The 20,686-nt window shown below is 40.5% G+C and overlaps 1 protein-coding gene across 3 annotated transcripts in view; it reads left to right on the top strand.

Annotated features, from left to right (window-relative positions):
* Positions 1-19,818, top strand: part of ST8SIA5 (ST8 alpha-N-acetyl-neuraminide alpha-2,8-sialyltransferase 5) — a 70,696-nt gene extending 50,878 nt beyond the window's left edge. For all 3 annotated transcript variants that reach the window (XM_068177098.1, XM_068177097.1, XM_068177099.1), the window contains 6 exons: positions 1,812-1,904; positions 4,330-4,416; positions 8,455-8,599; positions 10,903-11,015; positions 14,499-14,591; positions 15,547-19,818. In XM_068177098.1, the coding sequence (XP_068033199.1) occupies positions 1,812-1,904; positions 4,330-4,416; positions 8,455-8,599; positions 10,903-11,015; positions 14,499-14,591; positions 15,547-16,009 (994 nt within the window). In that variant the 3' untranslated portion in view covers positions 16,010-19,818. The remainder of the gene's footprint in view (positions 1-1,811; positions 1,905-4,329; positions 4,417-8,454; positions 8,600-10,902; positions 11,016-14,498; positions 14,592-15,546) is intronic.
* Positions 19,819-20,686: the final 868 nt, after the last annotated feature.

A 20,686-nucleotide genomic window follows, 5' to 3' on the forward strand; every position in this document is an offset into this window, starting at 1 on the left:
TCTAAAGAGAGATTTTGGTTTAGTTTGGGGAAGTTAACTGGAGTACATCCACAAAGGGCTTTGGTCTGCTGCAAGCAGGTGGGCTCTTAATCCAAATCCAGTTGAAGCCTCTTTCACAAGTTGTTCAGCTCCAGCTCAACAAGACAAGCAGATGGGATATGTGCCAGGGCAGTGGATTTCAGCTGCTCCTTAGTAAATGCTGAATATCCAGGTGAATGATTCAGCTGGAAGGAGAGCGCGAGCCTTTTGGTGAGAACCCAGACGTAGGTTCACGTTGTCTCCCTTCAGCAGGCTGAGGAAGTCTTTTCATAGAGTTCTCACTGATTTTGGAACACTTTAACTACATATTTTTCTCTACAAAATTTATAAAAATACATGTTTTTTGCCTTGAAGGCTGTACAAACACATTTACAAACAGCCACATGTTTTTAAAATGAGCTATTGGGTTCCTCCTAACACCTCCTCCTAACACCTTTTAAGCATGGCCTTTCTCCTTTTAGTCTCAAAGTTTGTGCCTCTCTCTGGATCTCATAAATGTTTGTTTTGGGGTTTGACAAAGCTGAGGTGGTGAAAACCTCAGGGAGAGGTGAAGGAGACACTTCCTAAAGCAGCACTTGACAGGGCAGAAACATTCCCAGTTGAAACCAAATTGCTTTGGGAGGCTCTTGGACTTTTTCCAGTTACACACAGGTCAAACATGAATTTTGATATTATTTTGCAATGACACAAACCTCAAATATTACATTTCCAGTGATGGCTTGAATGAAGCTTTTCCATAAATCTTATCTTTGTCTTTCCCATTGAAGATTCAAAAATTGAGTTCTTGGAGTTACAACCTCATGAATTCCAGGATTTTGAAGGATCCATCAAAAGAGCTTTCTCTAGCCTTGTTCATAATACCTATTCCTCCAGGTCATCATCTCTTAGATTTTCATTGTCCTCTCAAGTGCTTCATGGGTATGTGCAGGTCTTAGGAACTAAGTTTTAATAGAGACTTCTAATGATTAGGAGTGAAATTGATGCAAAGCTTGGTTCAAACCCTAAGTCTTGTTTGTCATTTCAATACAGACTCATTGAGTTCCCTTGTCAGCCTGGGCTTTTTCTTTTCCCTGAGCATGAGTAGCTACCATTGTGGTTTTCTTCCCCTTCAGCCCAGTGACTAAGGTAAAGAAATTAGCCAATAAAGTAAATATTTATGTCTTTATGTAAATATTATGTAAATATTTATATTTTGATCAAGAATATCACTCTTATTTGTGCTGTGTCTGAGCATTCAAATCCTTTTGTTCTCAATTTTTTTTTTCTAGAATATTATCCCTGTTTCCATTCTGCTCCAAACAGACAAAAGAGTAAACCCCAGTGAAAAGTTCAGTTGGTCAGGCACTATGGAATTGCCTCCACAGATGGAATACAACCTCTAGCAATTTTATGGTACTTTTTTTTCCAACCCAGCACAGTCAGGCACCCCAAAGATGGGAACAGTGTTCCTTAAATGATCAGTGCTTTTGCCCTGACTTTCAGTTCCAGCGGCCAAGTGCTGACTGCTGGAAAAGGTAGCTGGTCCTTGTCATTGCTGCAAGATGGACGAACTCCTATAGGAATGGACAAACTTGGTATGGGAGACTGTTCTATGACCAGCAGGGACATCTGTGCTTTCCTGTGAAGTAACAAGCTGCCTATGGGCCAGGCAGTGCAGCCTCAAGTTAGGCAAAAAATCATAAATGACAATTTTCAGCAAAATTCTGTTGATGTGCAGGACAATTATTCTAGCCTAAACCTTATTTTTTATCTCTTTTCTTGTCCTTCGTCAGGTATTTTGAGTTTTATGAAGGACCTTTGGAATACAACTCTACAAAATGCCTGGAATTAAGGCAGGATATCATTGAGGTGAAGGTCTTGTCTATGTAAGTATGAACTAAATGTAAAAAGCAGAAGTATTTAGCAATAAAAGCATTGCTAAAAGTGTTACTTCTGAGGCAGGATGGAATGGTATCTTACAATGACACTGTCAAAAGGTGCAAGGCTCAAGAGATGACATCAACAGGGATCTCAGAAGGGACCTCTCGCCTTCTCTTACTTGTGCAAGCAGTGTTTGAATTTGATCTGATGTCCATTTACAGAACATGGAAGCTTTTCCCATACATTGAGGCATTTTGCTCAGGCCTAGAATTATTGTTGAGAATTCAATGCAGTGTTTGTAATATCATATTTCCAGTAATTAAAGAGTAAGAACATCCAGACTGACTCATGCAAGTGTCTAGCTTAAGGGTCTTTCATTGACAGTGGCGAGTAGTGAAGGCTGAGTAAGGAAGAAAATTCTCAGCCCTTCCTGATAATAAGTACTGGCATGGGGACTTGTGGACTAATAGAAGGAGTCCAGACAAGAGTAATCAGAGTGGACAATAGACCTTTCTATTCATTTGTTTAGATATTTTCTGAGCCCATTTGTATTTCTGACCTCTTCAAACAGCAGAGATTTTCACAACTCAAAATCCCTCAGTGAAAAGGTAAGAAAATGTGGTTCTGGGAAACAATAAAATACCTCTAAATTGTGTTTTGTGGTGCAATTAGTGTGTCAGGAAACCAATTAGTTGAATGAGATGTATATATGAAGGCACAGTGAAGGAATTGGGTGAAAAAAGTGAGTTTGCCAGTATGGCAGTGTACAGCTGGATGATTTTAGTGTTGCCTTTTTGCATTTTCAGCATTTTGCTGAGTTTAGGTGCTTAGATTATGCCTAATCCCTCACCACATCTAAAGCCAGTGGTTTAGTAACATTACAGGCAATGTACAGGGTCTGCAAAGAGCCCTGGGAATGTCAGTTCAAAGTGCAGCTCCACACATGCGTAACATTAACCAGCCAGGGCTGCAGAAAATACAGTTTGTTGCTCCAGGTCTGCACAAATCTGAGCATGCCTCCCTCCCTGACTTTGTGCACAGCAAAATGTAGGTTATGCCCTTGCCTCCTGCACTGGATGAAGGATACACGAGTAACACACTTTGCACCACTTGCTGACTCGCAGCGCTTAAAAATAAATAGGAGGGGTGAGAATGTCACACTTCTCCAATGTTCTGCTGAAGATGGGGAGTTCTGAATTGTTTTTTTTTCTTTCTGCATACTTATCAGAGGACACAGAGAATTCCTCGTTTTATTTCATCTTACCCAGTGGCCCAAGGAAGGTAGAGGAGTCCTGCTCAGCTAGATACGAGTTACCCTAAATTCTACAGTAGATGCCATTTGACTTTAAGCTCTTTTACTCTGCTGGTCTCTTCTGATGCTCTCGATTCAAATGTGCTATGTTTCCCAAGTCAGCCCTTATGGTAATGGAAGATTTCCAAGTTAATGTGCTCTGGTGGGCTACAGAAAGTACAATATGACCTAATTCCTTCCTGCAACTTCTTCAGCCTGGGAAATGATCGGTTATACTCGTATTAAACATATAATTATCTTAAAAGTCTATGCTTTATTCAAACATTAAAAGCCCTCAAGCCTGAAAAGAATTCATTACGACCTATCAATCTAGCAGAAATCGCAGACTTCCAAATTTCTTAGCCAGATTATACAGCTGCTTCCTACCTCTAGATATTTGCAAAGCCTTCATTATCTCTGTTGTCCAAACGCACGAGAATACGTGAAAACTTCAGTGTGGAAGTTCTTGGAATTGGTGATATCATAAAAAAATTAGTCATCCTGTATCAGCCTTGTTGAAAGAGGAGTTTTTTTTTTTTTTTTAGTGTGACTACAGGTGTATTGATTAGCAGAGGAGGAGGTAGAGATCCTTATGTAAAAGGGCTTTTTATTTCCTCTTACCATCATAGACTCTTATCCCTGCACATGAGCTTATAAATGGTTCATAAAATAAATTTACATAGAGTGTTGTACTGTAGGATCTCACAGATTACATCAGCCTAACCAAAATGCAGCCTTAGTTGGCAAAATTAATCCTCTTTTCCAATACCCCTCTCTGGGGCCCTTCTGCTGGGTGCACCTTTTCCCCAAAACCCAGCTGAAAAAAACCCATTTGCTTCCCAGCAGATTTTGGTAGAGTAGATGCTTCTTGCTCAAAATTGCATTTTTTATACTGAAAAAAACAGAGAAAGCCTATCAGGGAGAAGAGATCAGTCCCAAACATCAATTCTTGCGTGCACAGAGCTTAGAGTGGCTATGTCTGAGCAAAAAAAGGAAGAAAAATTATAAATTTTGTACTGTCTAGACTGGCTGATTTGTCCCATCAATTTGCATGGTATTCTATCTTGCAGCTGTTTTAGGAAATTAAGCCCTTGTAATAAACTTAATTTTTCTTTTTTTCTTTCTTTTTTATATTTTAGGGTGAAACAAACTGAATTGTTTGACAGATGGAAGAGCCTACAGATGTGCAAATGGGAGATGAATGTCACAGAAGCCAATTTATTCAAGTAAGAATGTCTCACATTAATGAGACTGAGTAAAATTTACTTTAGTTTGAGTTTATTCTGAAGAGATCAAAATTTCATATGGATAGCAAGAGTAAGCTTGACAACATTTGGAGTACCATCCTTTTGAATAAATGTGGACTTTTCCCCCTACTTTAAAAAAAAACAGCTCTCAGTGTCAGGATTTCTGGCATGTGGAACAGTCTTCCAGGAAAGGCAAGAAATTTGGTGTGGAAAAGATTTCCAGGTGTTATTTGGGCATCAGTGAGGATGGAGATGAGATTTAATGGCTGCACCTAACACATCAACCTAAGTCTCTGGCTTGGAATGGTAATATCACTGGTGATAATGCAAATTTAGCCTACAAAATACTCAAACTTGATTTCTTCTGGGTGTTTTAGGTACTGTCAGACCTTGGTTATGACTTTCTCTGGTTGTTGGTTTTTTGGTTTTTTTGCTTTTTTTAATGGCTTCTTAGCTATTACACACAGATTATCTACATATTTTCTGGTCTTCAGAGACCTCTCAGTTAATTTCTGTAGTGTTCTCTTTTTTTTTCTTGTAGCTTCCCTGCTGAAGTTCCTCCGTGATCCTCTCAAGATACAGCTCTTGAAACTGGCCTTGTAAAGGCAACAGTAGATTGAAGCCAAACTAGTTTTTGAATGTTATATATTGATATATTCCAGTGCCATATTTGAGTAGGTTTTGAGAAAACAAACTAAAAAACTAAAACAAACTATTTCAGGGTAAGTGCTGTAGACTGAAGTCTGCAAGTCACTGGTACAATTCAGAGATGTTGTTTATAATAAGGCCCCCTGCTTTACCCCAGATTCTCTTACATGATTCCAGGAAATAGCTGTCAGGAGTTAATGACAGAATGTGAGAATGCATGTGCTGAGTTAGTCATTGACATCTTTAAAAATATCATTGTTAGTTTCAGACTCATAACAGTTACTCCAATGTGATCTCCACACCTAGGTTTTTTTAGGTGTTTTCTTTTTCTTTCTTTCTTTCTTCTTCTTTCTTTTTCTTTTCTTTTCTTTTTCTTTTCTTTTCTTTTCTTTTCTTTTCTTTTCTTTTCTTTTCTTTTCTTTTCTTTTCTTTTCTTTTTCTCCTTCCTTCCTTCCTTCCTTCCTTCCTTCCTTCCTTCCTTCCTTCCTTCCTTCCTTCCTTCCTTCCTTCCTTCCTTCCTTCCTTCCTTCCTTCCTTCCTTCCTTCCTTCCTTCCTTCCTTCCTTCCTTCCTTCCTTCCTTCCTTCCTTCCTTCCTTCCTTCCTTCCTTCCTTCCTTCCTTCCTTCCTTCCTTCCTTCCTTCCTTCCTTCCTTCCTTCCTTCCTTCCTTCCTTCCTTCCTTCCTTCCTTCCTTCCTTCCTTCCTTCCTTCCTTCCTTCCTTCCTTCCTTCCTTCCTTCCTTCCTTCCTTCCTTCCTTCCTTCCTTCCTTCCTTCCTTCCTTCCTTCCTTCCTTCCTTCCTTCCTTCCTTCCTTCCTTCCTTCCTTCCTTCCTTCCTTCCTTCCTTCCTTCCTTCCTTCCTTCCTTCCTTCCTTCCTTCCTTCCTTCCTTCCTTCCTTCCTTCCTTCCTTCCTTCCTTCCTTCCTTCCTTCCTTCCTTCCTTCCTTCCTTCCTTCCTTCCTTCCTTCCTTCCTTCCTTCCTTCCTTCCTTCCTTCCTTCCTTCCTTCCTTCCTTCCTTCCTTCTTCCTTTTCTTGCTTGATTTCTTGCTTTCTTTTTCTTTCTTTCTTTCTTTTTTTCTTTCTTTATTTTCTTTCTTTTTTCTTTTCTTTATTTTCTTTCTTTTCTGTCTTTTCTTTCTTTTCTTTCTTTTTTTCTTTCTTATCCCTGTATATTTCCTGAAAATTACTTGATAGGCAATTATCAGAGCCTGTTTTGAAGAGAAGAATCATTGAGGATTACAACTCATTATTTTAAAAACAGCTGGCATGAGAGGAGTAATGATTGTGCCCAGAGTGAAAGAAGCACTTTGAGGTATGGAAAGGAGCCCTCTGAGATTTGGAGGCCAGAGCAGAGGTGGGAACAATGAGAAAGGACTTCCCAAAGACCACCAGGAGGACCATCAATCCATCTCAGGCCACCAGCACCAGCACATTAAACAAAGAATCCCTCTCCACCCTGTGCACTGAGAGAAATAAAAGAGATAAAAGATTCCTGTCACTGCTTCTACCTGCCTGACTGATATATCACTGCTCTAGGAGCCCTCACTGGCACCCAGATTTTAACATAATCATTGTCAACTGGTTTCAGGAACAGCAGTAGTGGTTGCAATTAAAAAGAAAAAAAAAGTCTAAAGCCTGTTTCATCTGTGTTCAGTGGGGCAGAGACATCAGTGTGTGAGTTTGTGGGGAAGCTGCTGTCCCTTAAAAGCAAACCAAGATCTCTGAGTTTGGAGGTTTTTTAGGGGGAGGATGAAGCGTGTAACCGTCCGAGCTGTGGGATTTTGAGTTTTGCCAGTCCAGCCCCATCATGTGAGATGGGGAGAATCCAGCAGATTTAAATGGCAGCTACTTGAGCAGCAGAGCAGGATGAAATGCAAAAATCACAATAAAGTTTGTATCTAGAGACTAAGGAAAGCTGTTTCCTTGAGAGTCTTCTTCCATCAGATATCAGGCATTCACAAAAAGGACTGTGCCTCTGGAAAACCAGCTGGACATTAAGGAAAAACATCTCTTTCAATTCCTTAAGGAGCAGCCAATGAAGAGGTTTTTCTCATATCCCAGCTATAACAATTCAATTCCAGTATCTGTTTGTAATTATTTTTGCTGTTAGACATTATTCATTGACTTTTTCAGTCTCATTTGCTGCCTTGATCTGATGGTCATTTGGTGCCATCCTGCATTAGTCAAGTATATGAGAATAATTGGACATCACTGAAATCTTTGCATAATTCTCTATTTGATTTCTGGTGCTTGTAATAAAGCCCATAAAGAAGACAGGCTTATTCTTCCAACTTGGAATACGAGGCCTCACACCCCAGAGGCAAGGCATTTAATCTGGGTTATTTGAGAGCCATCTGGCTTTGTCTTCATGCTTGTACATTCGCCACGACATGTATTTTTCACTAAAGGTATCAAACACATTGACTGAGAAATAAACCATCTCTGGAATAAGGGTGAGCAGAAGTCAGGGCTTTCAGTACCACCAGTAAAAGAAGAAAAGCATCCAGGGCACGATGGGAGGTGGGAAAGGGAATCTTATTCACAAAGCTGCTTTTCCCATTTACATTTCATGTGAAAAACGGCAAAGACATCAGAGCTGAATGTTTTTCCTCTCTTACTCTGAATCCCATCTTTGGGATTTTATGCAGTTCTTATTTGCACTGGAATTTATTCCATTTTGTCCCAGGGACAAATAAAATTTTGGTCATTTATTTGAAATTTTGGAGTTTTAGGCAAGACCGGTTTGCCTGGCACCCGTCTGTCAGGGCCACATCACCTTCCTGATGCACACATGTGCAAGGCCAAGGGCAAAACTAAGATCTTTGAAGGTTTTTTGGTTGTAGTCAAAGTGTGCTGTGCTCCACAGCAGTCTGTTGAGTGGGGCAGTGTCTTTGGGTATTGCTGTGTTTAAATACTGCCCTGCCATATTTCCACATCTTCAGAGGTACTCTTTAACCCCTACATTTCCTGCCCAGTGATGAGTATGTAGTTCATAAAATGTTGAAGACCTCTCAGATAGAGAGGGACTAATTCACTGAGGTGGTTTTGCCAGGATATTGGAGGCAGAAGCTCATCTCTGGGGCTAGAGCAGGGCAGAATTTGCACATGAATTCCCCACAGCCTAGAAGTGACAAGTGCAAGTATCTAATTTACTATTTTCTTTTTGTTTTGCCACAGTTTTCTCAATCAAAGAAAATTTCACCAAATCTGAAGTTTTCTGAATGAAAATACAGGAAACCACCATTTTACCCATCCTAGAGCTAAAAAAAAAATTATTTTTGGTGAAAAATACCTTGTTAGGAGTAACAGCAATTGCAAATCCTGTGTCATGCCATGAGCTCTTTGTTCTTATTTCTTTTTCATTTCACAGGTCTACTTTGTCAAGGTGTTGCAACGCCCCATCCTTTCTGTTCACCACCCAAAAAAATACTCCCTTGGGAACCAAATTGAAATATGAAGTGGACACGAGTGGAATCTTTCATATCAACCAAGAAATCTTCAAAATGTTTCCAAAGGTGCCTCTGCCCATTTGCAGGATCAGCTTCACTGTACTTGCTACACTAGGCAGTATCCTATAGCCATGCATTTAGCACTTGTTTGACATTTCCACAAAATTCAAAAATTCCCTGCTTATATTTTGAAAATTTTTATTTTTGATACAGTATTTTAGATTATTCTTCTGTTTTCTGGTGTCATCTGCAAAATATATATATACACATCCATCCATCCATCCATCCATCCATCCATCCATCCATCCATCCATCCATTTTTTAATAGATGTGTGTGTATATATATATATATATATATATATATAATTTCCTGCAGAATATTGCTGACTTAGGAGCAAAGTGGATAATGAAATAAGAAAGCTAAATAAAAGAGACACTGATTTATCAGAACTCTTTCAAATATTCACATATAATAAATCCAACATTTGAGGGTAGGTCTGCTTTTCTTTTTGGCATGATTGTTTTATAATTAATATTCACAATGACTATTTTTATACTTATTTCCATTTTCAGATTATCTGTGAATGGGATTCATAGTTTTAAAATGTATTCATCATAATGATTATTCAAAACCTTTCCAGCAAATAACGCTTGACCTCCAGGGGTATTCAAGGTTATAATCAGTGGGCAATTCCCTCTGCACATAGTGACTGATGAGCAGGAATGGGCTGATGTGGCTGCAGATTTATCACGAGGCACACCCCTTCGATTCACAGCAGCATACTAGGAGAGGGTAGCTGAAATTTATCCCTTTTGAAAAGTCAGACCTATATTCAGGTTAAGTACTTAGAATCTGTGCCATTGAACCTGTCCTTCAGGGTCCAACCACTTCTAATCCTTTGGCTTTCTGAGCACTGCTGAGAGGAAGGGAAGTGTTGTTATCTGAATGCACACATGGGGAGCTGGGGCAAAAGCAGGGAAAGGCTGGGATCCAGGAAAGCACTTTGGCATCTGGAGACGTGCAAAGAATGGGTACATCTAAGTCCAGGACTATTCTCCTCAAAACCCATTAGTGCATGAAAGTTTGAACCCCTGAGATCTGCTAGGAGTGTGCTAGAGCTGATGTGGTGTTTATCCAGGTATGATCAGGATGCTGTGAAGGCTTTATTACATGCCAAAATGCCTTTGGGAGTCACTGGGCAGTGACCAAAGCCACCCTCTGCATTTGAGCAGGGCTGCAGCCTGGCACATGTAGGAAATAAAGAGCTGAAAACACGGAAGCAACGCTGTAGGGGCTAAGCATGGACACCTGGCTTCTGATTTCCCTTCCGGGGCTGCCAAGGGACTGTGTGTTAAGAAATCACTGCATAAAGCACAGACAGCTCCATATTTCCTCTCTGTCAGACAGCTGCTGCTTTTCTCAGACAGGTGTAATTGCATGCCCTTTTTGCCTCCTGGCTTATGGATGCCGTGGAAAGATCCTGGGAATAATCACCCAGAAATGTCAAACCATTCTTGCATCCCTCTGTAGTTTGCAGCGTGAGATTATTGATAAAATATGTATGTACCAAAAACGAGCACTCTCATGCTTATATAAGCACACCCCTACATATTCATAAAGTGTAGCATGGCTCAGTTCCTCGTCACAGCCCTCTCACCCTAACAGCCCAGTTTGTTCTCAAGATGTGATTTTCACTCTCTGGCTTTGGCAGTGGCTGCACCTCTGTGTGTGAAGGCAGGATTTTGCCCAGAGATTACAGGAAGATGCATCATCCATAAAGGTGCCTGACCCAAGGCAGTGCTGGTAGTGCCAATGCTAATTAATAATCATTAATGCTATTAGTACGATTAGAGCTGGTAAGCAGTAAAATTCGGGCTGTTTTCTGTGATGTGCTGTCTGACAGACTTCTTGGGCTTTGTTGGCTGCCCCAGAGCTCTGTGTGCAGACTTCCCAAAAGCAGGACACCAGAGCCTGAGGAGCCAGCAGTTTGCAGGCAGCTCAGAGAACAGTGCCTGAGCGACACTAACTCACGTAATTCATGGTGTGTGCCCTCACGTGGAAATCAAAGGGGAAAGCAAATGTCTAAAATTACTCCTTATGTTATTGAACCTGGGAAAAAAGAACAGGTTATTGTTTTGGTTTTTTTTTTTCCATTTGGGTTTGTGGCCTGTGCCATCTCTAATTGCACAGCAAAATATCCCATCACTTTGTGCAGAGGGAATATTGCACCCCAGAACCAGTGTCAACACCCTGTGGTTAATGTGTCAAGGTGCAGCTGCAGAGGAAAAAAAAAAGGAAAACGTGAAAAAGAGGCTTGTTGTCTCCATGTTTTGGGGTCTTTAACTGTTTCCTTGCCGTGCTGTTGCAGGACATGCCATACCACCGCTCCCAGTTTAAGAGGTGTGCAGTGGTTGGGAACGGAGGAATTCTGAAGAACAGCAGATGTGGCCGGGAGATTGACAGTGCAGACTTTGTGTTTCGGTAACCACCATGGCTCCATTTTCCTCTTTTTATTTTTTGCCTTTTCTAATGACAAATGGAACATTGCTAAGCTATTCTCTCTCACATGGAAACATGATATTTGCTAAATTGGCTGTGTCAAGTGTGCTTCTTCCACAAAAAGCTGTGTTTCAAAAAAAGAAACCCAAAACAAGAAAAAAAAAAAGCAAACCAAAAAAAAACCCCAAAACCCCCAAAACATCTTACTTCATAATATTTTTTTCTTTTTTTAAATAAAGCCTTGAGGAATTATTTCTCCCCAAACTCGATGGGGTTAGTCACTGATTTATTAGCAAAGTCTGATGCTCTCTCTCAGGATATCCTCTGCCACTGAGGTTGTGGATTCATCCTTCTATGGATATTACCCTATAAGCAGTGTCCTATGAACCTGTGAACCTGGGCATAATTTTCTGGGGCAGATCTGAGCCTCTATTGAGTGACAAGCATCTTGGTCAGATGTTAACAGCTCACATCTGATGTGCCTCAGAGGTGTGTTTCCAGACTGGTACAGAGCTCAGATGCTCAATAACAGGATTTACTGTAATCAATAATTAATCCATGGTCTCCAGAGTCACCAGAATAACTTTAAAGGTTAAATGTCTTCACTGCTCCTCACTGTATGTGGAATTATCCAGATTTTGCATAAACTGGGATGTCCCACGATGAGTGTCCCTGGATAAGAGAGTCTAGCAGCAGTTTTATAATCCTTAATATATATGAGAAATTTTTTTTTTTTTTGGTTATTCATATGCATGACTAATCCCTCTCTAAATCCTGTTAAGCTCTTTGCCTGGGTCATGGCATATGACCGCTAGCTCAAAATTCATGACTTGTTCTCTGGAAAAGAAAAATCTCTTTATTTCAGTTGGCCTATTTTCTGATCTTGGGTATGTTGTTGTCAGTTTAGAATAACCACGCACAAAACAATTAATCTCTCTGATTTCACACCAGCAAAAATTAGATCAGACTTTGGTTCAATGCAGTCTTAAATTAATTTGACATCATATGAGATAATTTTATAGGTCCTACATTCAGGATTCATTATTTTCAGACCCCTGTGTCTGCCTCTTGCTCCAACTTTACAGAAAAATATTATCTTAGTTTTCAATGAAAAAAAAAGGCTGTGAGAAAATCCAGGCTTCACATAATTTCTGTCTTAAAATCCTAGTGTACTCCATATGCATTAAATAATTACTGTAGATTCCCTGCTGTTGTATTGGATCACAACTATAAGTATGGATGAAAGGACCAGTCCATGTGACACATAGAGATGGCAAGCTTTTAAGCAGAAACTGAAATATGTCTGGCAAATCTCATTTATGTTTAAGGACTTTTAGTAGACGTCCTCTTTTACCACTGCTACTCTTCCTTGAACGGTGCCAAAACTGGTGAAAGAAAAGAGGAGATTATTAAAAAACTGAGAAATTGGGTTGTGTTTGGTAACTGTAACAATTAAATAAAGGTTTAGTCTATAGAACTGGAATATGAATAAATATATCTGTGCCAAAGAAACCCCTGGTTCACCATCTCCAAATTGTGGATTATGCAAAAAGATGAGCCAGTGTTTTAAATTTCAAGGTCTGCTGACATCAGTTTTAAAGTAAAGCTTGTGTTCAAGGTCAGGTCTGAACACATCTGCTTTCCAGTCACCACTCCACTGAACTATCAGGAATCATCATCTTGGCCACCAGTGAAATTATTCAAAACATTTCCCAGGCTGCTTATGGAGCCCTGATTACATTCAGTGATACCTTCAGAACACTTGGGGAAGTCTTTTCTTGTGGCCAGCAGCATGCAGCCAGGATTGTTCTGTGAAGTAAATTCTGAAAGCAATTAATTATAGTACAATAGAATATATAAAATGCACGCCAGGGTTGCATTTACCAGCAGTTATTGTCTGTCTCCATCTACTGGCCAGAGCAGAGCTCTGTGGTGAAACACCGGGTGAATTTAGAGATGGGACTGCTCTCTTGGTGGGATTGAGGTTTTGGAGTCGTGTGGCAAAAGTAGTTTGTGCAGATGGGGCCATTTTTATAAGACATTATCGTCTTCAAAAATTCAGTCACTCTTAATCCTGGTGTAAATTTCCTATTCAGAAACATTGAAGCTGATTATCTGAAAACCTTTCTCAAATATCATCTAATAAGCACAGTGCCCAGTGCTAGGTGGAACTGGGGGTGCCCAAGGATTTGAGGGACATGACCCACTTGAGTAGCAGAAGGAAGTCCTAGAAATGGCATTATCTATGAAAAGGATAGCCAAAAACAATTCTCTGTCCAGATAAAGACAGACTGTCTATAAGGTGGATGTGAATCTTTTGAGTGTTAGAAGGATTTTGAAGAAATTTTGTGCATTCTTCTGCTCTCCAAAATGTCCTCTCTCTTTGACTGAGAAATTATCCTGACAGCTGAACTGTGGTATTGTGAAAACAGTAAGCATCTCTTATCCTAAATACCACCACAGTTTTTGCTCAGCCCTGTTTTTCAGAAATATGGACAGCTTTGAGAATTAGGCACAGCAATGTTTTTGAGATGTGGGGGGTCTTAACAGTGATGGTTTTAATTGAGGCTTGCAGGTCACTTCAAAAAGCTTTCAAAGTGTCACTCGGTGCTTAACTCTGCCTTAAACTGAGTGTAAAACCGGTTGCCAGGCCACACATTTTATCCCTGAAAACACATGCTGAAGTGTTTTTTCAGCTGGATTTCCTTTGGAAGGAAAGAGAGCATGATAGCTTGTGAGTGTGCAATTCAGTAACTTCAGCATCTCTTGAGAGATGCTCTAAATTTTGTGACATGGTGTATCTAGGACAAGGCCAAGGTGAATGGAGGCTGGGCAAAGTCAAGGCTTGCAATTCTCATAAGTTTACTTCCAATAACTTTGATGTCCTGTGGTGAACTTGTAGAGTCAGAATTGCTGCTATTACACCATGTTGGGAGATGCTTATAAATGGAAAAGGAAGTGAAGCAGATAGTTTGGGATTAATTAGGTCTGGGTTTATTTCTCTCTTGTGGAACATTTCCCCTAAATTCTCCTGGGTATAAACCAAAGCATCTTAAATGCAGTGTTTTAGATATAGTTTATTAATTATTGAATACATCTCAGCTACTGCTCAGCAAGCCTTTGATTTTATAGGCTGATTGGCCTTGGAGTTTCAATCCATTTTGCACCCTAAACATTCAGAGTAAATAGGTAAATTGCTATTAAGGAGGCAAAGTGTCATTGGCTACACCTGCAAAGAGGGGTCATCTCTCACAGGTGAGGGAACACGAGAGGTCCTCATACAGCCCTCAAGAACTTGTTAGATTATTGCACAGTTTGGGCATCAACATGTTTTGATGCAATTTTAAATTCTCACTCTGATTCTAGATTTGTTGCTTGGCAGAAATGCTTAAATAAATTTTATTTTCTAGTCCTGGAAAGGTGAAAAAATTTTTAAACTTTCTTATTAATTTCTCTTTTTTATAGATGCAATTTGCCTCCTATATCTGAGAAATACTTCATGGACGTTGGGGTGAAGACAGATGTCGTGACAGTCAATCCCAGTATAATCACTGAGAGGTTATTTCTGTGTTTTTTGTATTTTCATTTCTCTTGATTTCCCAAAACTACCTTTAACTCAATTCTGTTACACAGAATTTTTTCCCAAATCCTACTTTATACCATCACTATGAATCATACATTTCATTCTGAATTGAATAAGTAACAAGTCATAGAAACGTGTTAAACACTTAAACCTGCACTTTGATGATAGAAAATGGGAAGGCAATGAGCTAAAATTAAAGTAAAACAACACAGCTATATTTCCCCTGCTCTGCTTGCAAGTCTCATTTTAGAAACATTCAGGTGAAAGAAACTGGATCCCACTCAGTGTTGAAGTCATAGAATCAGAGTCATTAATGTTGGAAAATTAAGATCATCAATAAATAAAATAACCCACATTGTCACATGTTTTAAAGAAATGTCAGTGTAACTTTACTGTAGACAGGACTGACTAAGTGATTTTAATCTTAAATTTGTTAATGCCCTAATGCTACCTTGTGACATTTTTGGGACCATGAGGCTCATTACTGCTCATTCCTTTCTCAGTGGGGGAATGTGTTTCTTTTCTCAAGCAACATAAAATAATTTGACTTTGGATTTATTTTAAAAATGTGACAGTTAGACATTTTAAACACTTGCTAGCTTTGGTGTTGGCCACTTTTTTATACAGCTCTGCACTGCATGGTGCACCACGTATCTTGGAAAAATTACATACTTCTAATAATACTATGAGAAGACATTATTAGAAATGGCCAGAAAGTTATTATGAAGTTTTTTATGCCCTGGATTTTCACCCTACATTTCATGCTGATGCTGTAGCTACAAATCTAAGTACATTCCCGTTGATAATGAGAAGCTATCAACAGGAAGTATCATCTCAATTATCCCTGTGTCAGAAATATTTTAGTAAGAGCCCATTGGGTGTTTCTTGCTGGGAATGGGCTGACCATCACTCGCACCCTCTCCCCTTCAGATTCCACAAGCTGGAGAAGTGGAGGAAGCCCTTCTACGACGTGCTCCAGGTGTACGAGAACGCCTCCGTGCTGCTGCCGGCCTTCTACAACACGCGCAACACGGACGTGTCCATCCGGGTCAAGTACGTCCTGGATGACTTCGAGTCCCAGCAGGCCGTTTATTACTTCCACCCCCAGTATCTCATCAACGTCTCGCGCTACTGGCTCGGCCAGGGCGTGCGGGCCAAGCGGGTCAGCACCGGGCTGATCCTGGTGACTGCGGCCCTGGAGCTCTGCGAGGAGGTGCACCTCTTCGGCTTCTGGGCCTTCCCCATGAACCCCTCAGGGATTTTTATAACTCACCACTACTATGACAACGTGAAGCCTCGCCCAGGCTTCCACGCGATGCCCTCGGAGATATTCAATTTCCTCCACATGCACAGCAAGGGGATCCTGCGGGTTCACACGGGGACCTGCAGCTGACAGGGACACTGAAAGAGTGTGGCAGGAGCTCGATGGCCTGTGTAAGGTGTAGGAGGTTTTGTTACACCCCGAGATTATGCAATAATTGTTTGATATAGATTTCCTCAAGGCATTGCATCCCATAAGATCTAGGACACCAGCATCTTTCCTGCTAGCAGAGTTGGGTCCGTAGCAGTGTAGGAGAAGCAAAACTCCTGTGTCCCAGGGTACATGCTGTTCTGGAAAGCAAGTCAGATAAGAAGCACATTTACAATACATTTAGGGATAAATAGACCACATTAATATATTTATCATTTCACTATAGAGAAAAGCACCAAACTTTTGAAGAAAAACAGAGGTGGATAATTTTAGTGTAGATTATATGACTTTACATAGGTTTCTGAATCGAGTACCTTGGGGTATTGCCAGATGTTATTGAACACTCTGTTCTCTGGCCTTTAGGTTTTTGAAAATACTCTTTAGCATTATAGCTTAATGGGGATATATAACTTAAAATCTTTGTTCTGTAATGTCACAAAGTGTTGATCAAAAATAGCAGATAGATGTGTTAGGAATAAACAAAATCACTTTATGAATTTTTTCAACCAGGATAGAACAAAATGTTGAACTCCCATTCACAGCAACAGGTAACTGTGTGAATCATGTTGTGATATTGTTTTAGAGATTATTTCTTCTTCCTTCTTGCACCTTGCATTTCTGTTCTCCTCTGCTGATTGTGCTTCCTTTCTCCTTGTCTGTGATGCTTTCCTTCAGGCTAACACATGGCAATGTGTGCACTTCCTCCTACAGCCACCATCTCAGCATCACATTGGAGTCCTTGCTGAAGGAACAAGCTCCTTCACAAGGTTTTCTTGAGATGAAGAGCAAGGGGATTACGGGATATTTTACATGTTTGATCTTTTGGTTCAGCATAAGATAGGAAAAAAAAAACATTTCCTCGTTGATTTTTATTAAAGACTTTGTAAAAGTATCTGAATGTTGATTCACTGTTGTGCAGGTTGAGTTAACACTTTCAGGTATCTGTAATATGTTAATGTCAGGAAATGAAGTTTAAATTCAGAGAAGTTATTTTGTGGCTTAGATTATGATGCTTATTTTAAAATTATGCATCTTGAGATGTCAAATGTCTTAGTGTGGCGCTTTTGTATGTTGAGAATGTTATTAGGATAGTAAAAGGGCTGGTGGTGTATTCTTTAAATGTCATCAGTGTAGCTCGGTCAAGTATGCCAAGCCTAATTTTTCATCTGCTACAGCTGACAAAATCCTGAAGCAGAAAAGATGCCACAAGTTGCTGGATTTATTTTATAGTAGTAGGCTGCATACCATATGCCCTTTCATACTGGTATGACTGCATACACAGGAGGTGAGGTTTGCTGTTCCAGCTGTGCTGGCATAGTTAAATGAACAGAGTTTCCCTGCCTAAGTTCTTAGTCTGAAGCACTCGGGCTGTTGCCTTGTCTTGTCTTATGTAGATTACAAGATCTTTGATCAAGGATTTGAAGTTTAAAGTTCTGTATGAGGGATATTTTTTCTCTTTTTTTTGCGGGGGGCTGGGGGGGAGAGGGTTCAAATCCAAATATGGACTTGGATTTTGATTTTGTAATGCGTGAATGCACAAAGCTTCTTTTAAAAGCCTCTGTGCTATGCTGAGAGCTGTGCGAGTTGCTCACACTACAGATAAAATGATCACAAAGAAAGTGAAAGCACATTGGTCACCATTTCAAAAGTCCCTGCTGGCCAGCAGTGACCTGGATGGCATGTGAGAATGTATTTAATTTACACTAGACTCCTGAGGTTTGATTGCCTTAGAAGCAACCCATAACCTTGATGAAGGTGTCATAGCTCACCTAGGAAACACCAGCCAGGGGCAGGTGAAGGACCAGTGCTTAAGCTTAATATATTATTTGTGGTGATGTGTTTTAGGTCTTAGAGTTACACTGCGTGTTATTGAGCACCCCCTCGTATCGTCTACCTGTGAAATAGGCAGCACCCCCATCCACCTGCAGGTGAAATGGTTTCCTTGATTCAATATGCAAAAGAGATCTTTGTCTTTGCTGTGTTCTGTAAATTTGTGTGCAAAGGGCTTTGACAATGAAGTGCTGTGATGAAAGTGCTATTTAGAGAGCAATGTGACACTGCAGGTTGGCCGTCTCGCTGTGCATTAAGTTTTATGATAACAGTAGTGACACTGAAGCTGGTACTTTAGAGCCCTTACTCCTTATTCTGCCTGAGTTTGGGACTAGTAGTGACTTCAGGTTTGCTTCACTGCTGCTCTGCTAAGGTTACCTTCTTTAGTAAGGGATTTTTCTTTACTATGGTGATGGAAGTGAACAAAATCAACTGGAACGTCTGATACGTTGCAAAAGGCTCTTCAAAAAAGATGGGAAAGCACTTGAGAAGCATCCATATGTTGGTAGAAATAGTGCAAATCCCTCTTTTTAGTTGCAAGAAATCCTTTTGGACAGACAAAAGGATAAGCAAAACTGCATTTACAGTTAATCTGTAATTACAGGGTCACAGACATTTCCTTTCCATTGTTTGCTTCATATAAATGAGCAATGTAAATTCACTGTAATAAGTGAAGTGTTACTGTGTTTAGATTTTGATTGCTTATAAATCTATAGCTACTATATTTTTTTAATGATTTTAAGAAGTGTGTGCGGGTTACTTGCACATATGCACCAAAGGCCCAATCTTGCCACATTTATCTGAAAAGAGCCTCCATTCAGGTGGGTGGATATTTTATTTGTGTAGGGACTGCAGAAACAGGCCCAGATATTTCTGTGGAGGTGTACATAGGTGTACAGTTAGATATAAAGAGTGATTTGCAAGCCAGAAAGATAATTAATGAAATATATAAAAATAGTCCTTGAGATGAAATACATGTCACAACATGTTCACATTCTGATTAATTTTTCAGGTGTTGCTCAAAAAATGATTGCAAAACTATGGCATTTGTCAGAAATGCCATATGTAGAAGGGCTTTTGCAGAAAGAAGGACCCTCCTTGGTTTCTGCCATCATTCTTTTGTGTGCTGAGCATAAGAAAATATTCTTTTGACATCAATCATTTGTCTGAGTTTGGGGCTGGTTTTGTTTTCCCTTCTCCCATGAGGCCTAAGCTCCAAAAGTCCAATCTTAACCTCTGAACAATGGGATATATGAGTGATAAGAAGTGACTGTCAGGTGTGTTTGCTGCAAGTAAAGGATGTGTGCAGCACATTGTGCTTTCCCAGAAAAAAAGTCTTCAGGCCCCAGAGAAATCCCCCCACCAATAATTCTGACCTATTCATGAAGAAAGGCTGTCAACTGTCTGGCACCACATACTGAGCTTGAGCTGTAATCTCAGCTCTGCTTCTGAGGATATGAAGCCTGAGACAGGCAGAGAGAAAATGTCATGGCTTAATCCCCAGTTCCTCACATTATTTAGGAGAATCCCTTAAGAAGTTCCTGATATCTGCATACACTGGCAATGCAAGTTCAGTTGGAAATCATAACTAGGATTGCTTTGACTTTATTGTCGGGTCAACAGAGGAGGCTTATGAATCTGCCAGTGCTGTCATCAAAGGGAAGGAAGTATTTAGCTGGAACAGTTTAGCTGATTGCTTTTGATTTATGAAATCCAGCTTTGCTGTTGGACAGAATGGCTTCAGTGGCGATAGGGCCATTATAATATTTTAGCATATTTCCTGTGATTGCAACAGAGTTGTCAAAGCTAGCTCATGAATTGCAAAAGGGAGAACCATGCCATGACAGCTCCTTCTGCTGCTATCTCAAGGAGGAGAGGCACCATGCTGAGCAGGTCTGTGGTCTCCTGGAGAAACAATGTGAAGGGAATATCGGAGACTGCAAGCACAACGCTGCTCCAGGGCCTTTAGTGCCGTGGAATAACACGGCGGAGACAACAGATGAAGCTTCACAGCTTGCAGCAACCGAGTCCTTAAAAAATCCACCCTCTTGCAGGCTTGGCTGATGATGAATTAAAGGTGACTAGGGATGGCCAGATGTAGTAGACGGAAGGAAATCATCTCCAAAAATAGCCCCCTCTGTGGGTGTTTGGTGAATCAGTGGAAGTGCTGCTCAAGCCTTGGAGGCAGGAGAGCTGGTGGTGACGCAGCTGCGTGGGTGGGCTGCCCTCCCTGGCAGCGAGGAGCAATCTCTGCTTGGTGAGGGAAGCTGAGGCGGAGAGGCAGGGAATCTGTCTCTTCTGGTCTTCTGAGGCCAGGCGGCTTGTCCACTTGTGCGCTTGGGCAGTGAACAGGGAGGGCTCTGAAATAGGCCTTTTTCCCGATCTCACTCGCATTTGAGTGTGCAGGGAACCTTGGAGCTTTTACAAGTATGGGAAAAAGGAAATAGCAAAATTCTGCAATCTCTAAAGGGCCAGGTTCCCTGGGAAATTCTGGAGTGAGCTGAGGTTTCGGGAACAAAGAAGACAGTATTTAGGCTTAGGGCCTTTACAAAATCCAGTGAAGCGTGTGGAAATTTTGTGTGCTCCAGAAAAAGGCCTTGATCATGGACAAGATGAGCAACCTCTTTTTCCTCCCCTCACTTGATTTCAGATACACTTTTTAATATGCTTTAGATACAGTGCAGCAGCAACACCATGTTTTTAATGGTGTGAGTAAAGAACAAGCTTCTCTGGAAGCAGAAGTGTTGTGATTGTCACTCTCCCTTCCAG

This window comes from Anomalospiza imberbis, chromosome Z (assembly GCF_031753505.1).
Source record: "Anomalospiza imberbis isolate Cuckoo-Finch-1a 21T00152 chromosome Z, ASM3175350v1, whole genome shotgun sequence".
Classification (NCBI taxonomy): Eukaryota; Metazoa; Chordata; class Aves; order Passeriformes; family Viduidae; genus Anomalospiza; species Anomalospiza imberbis.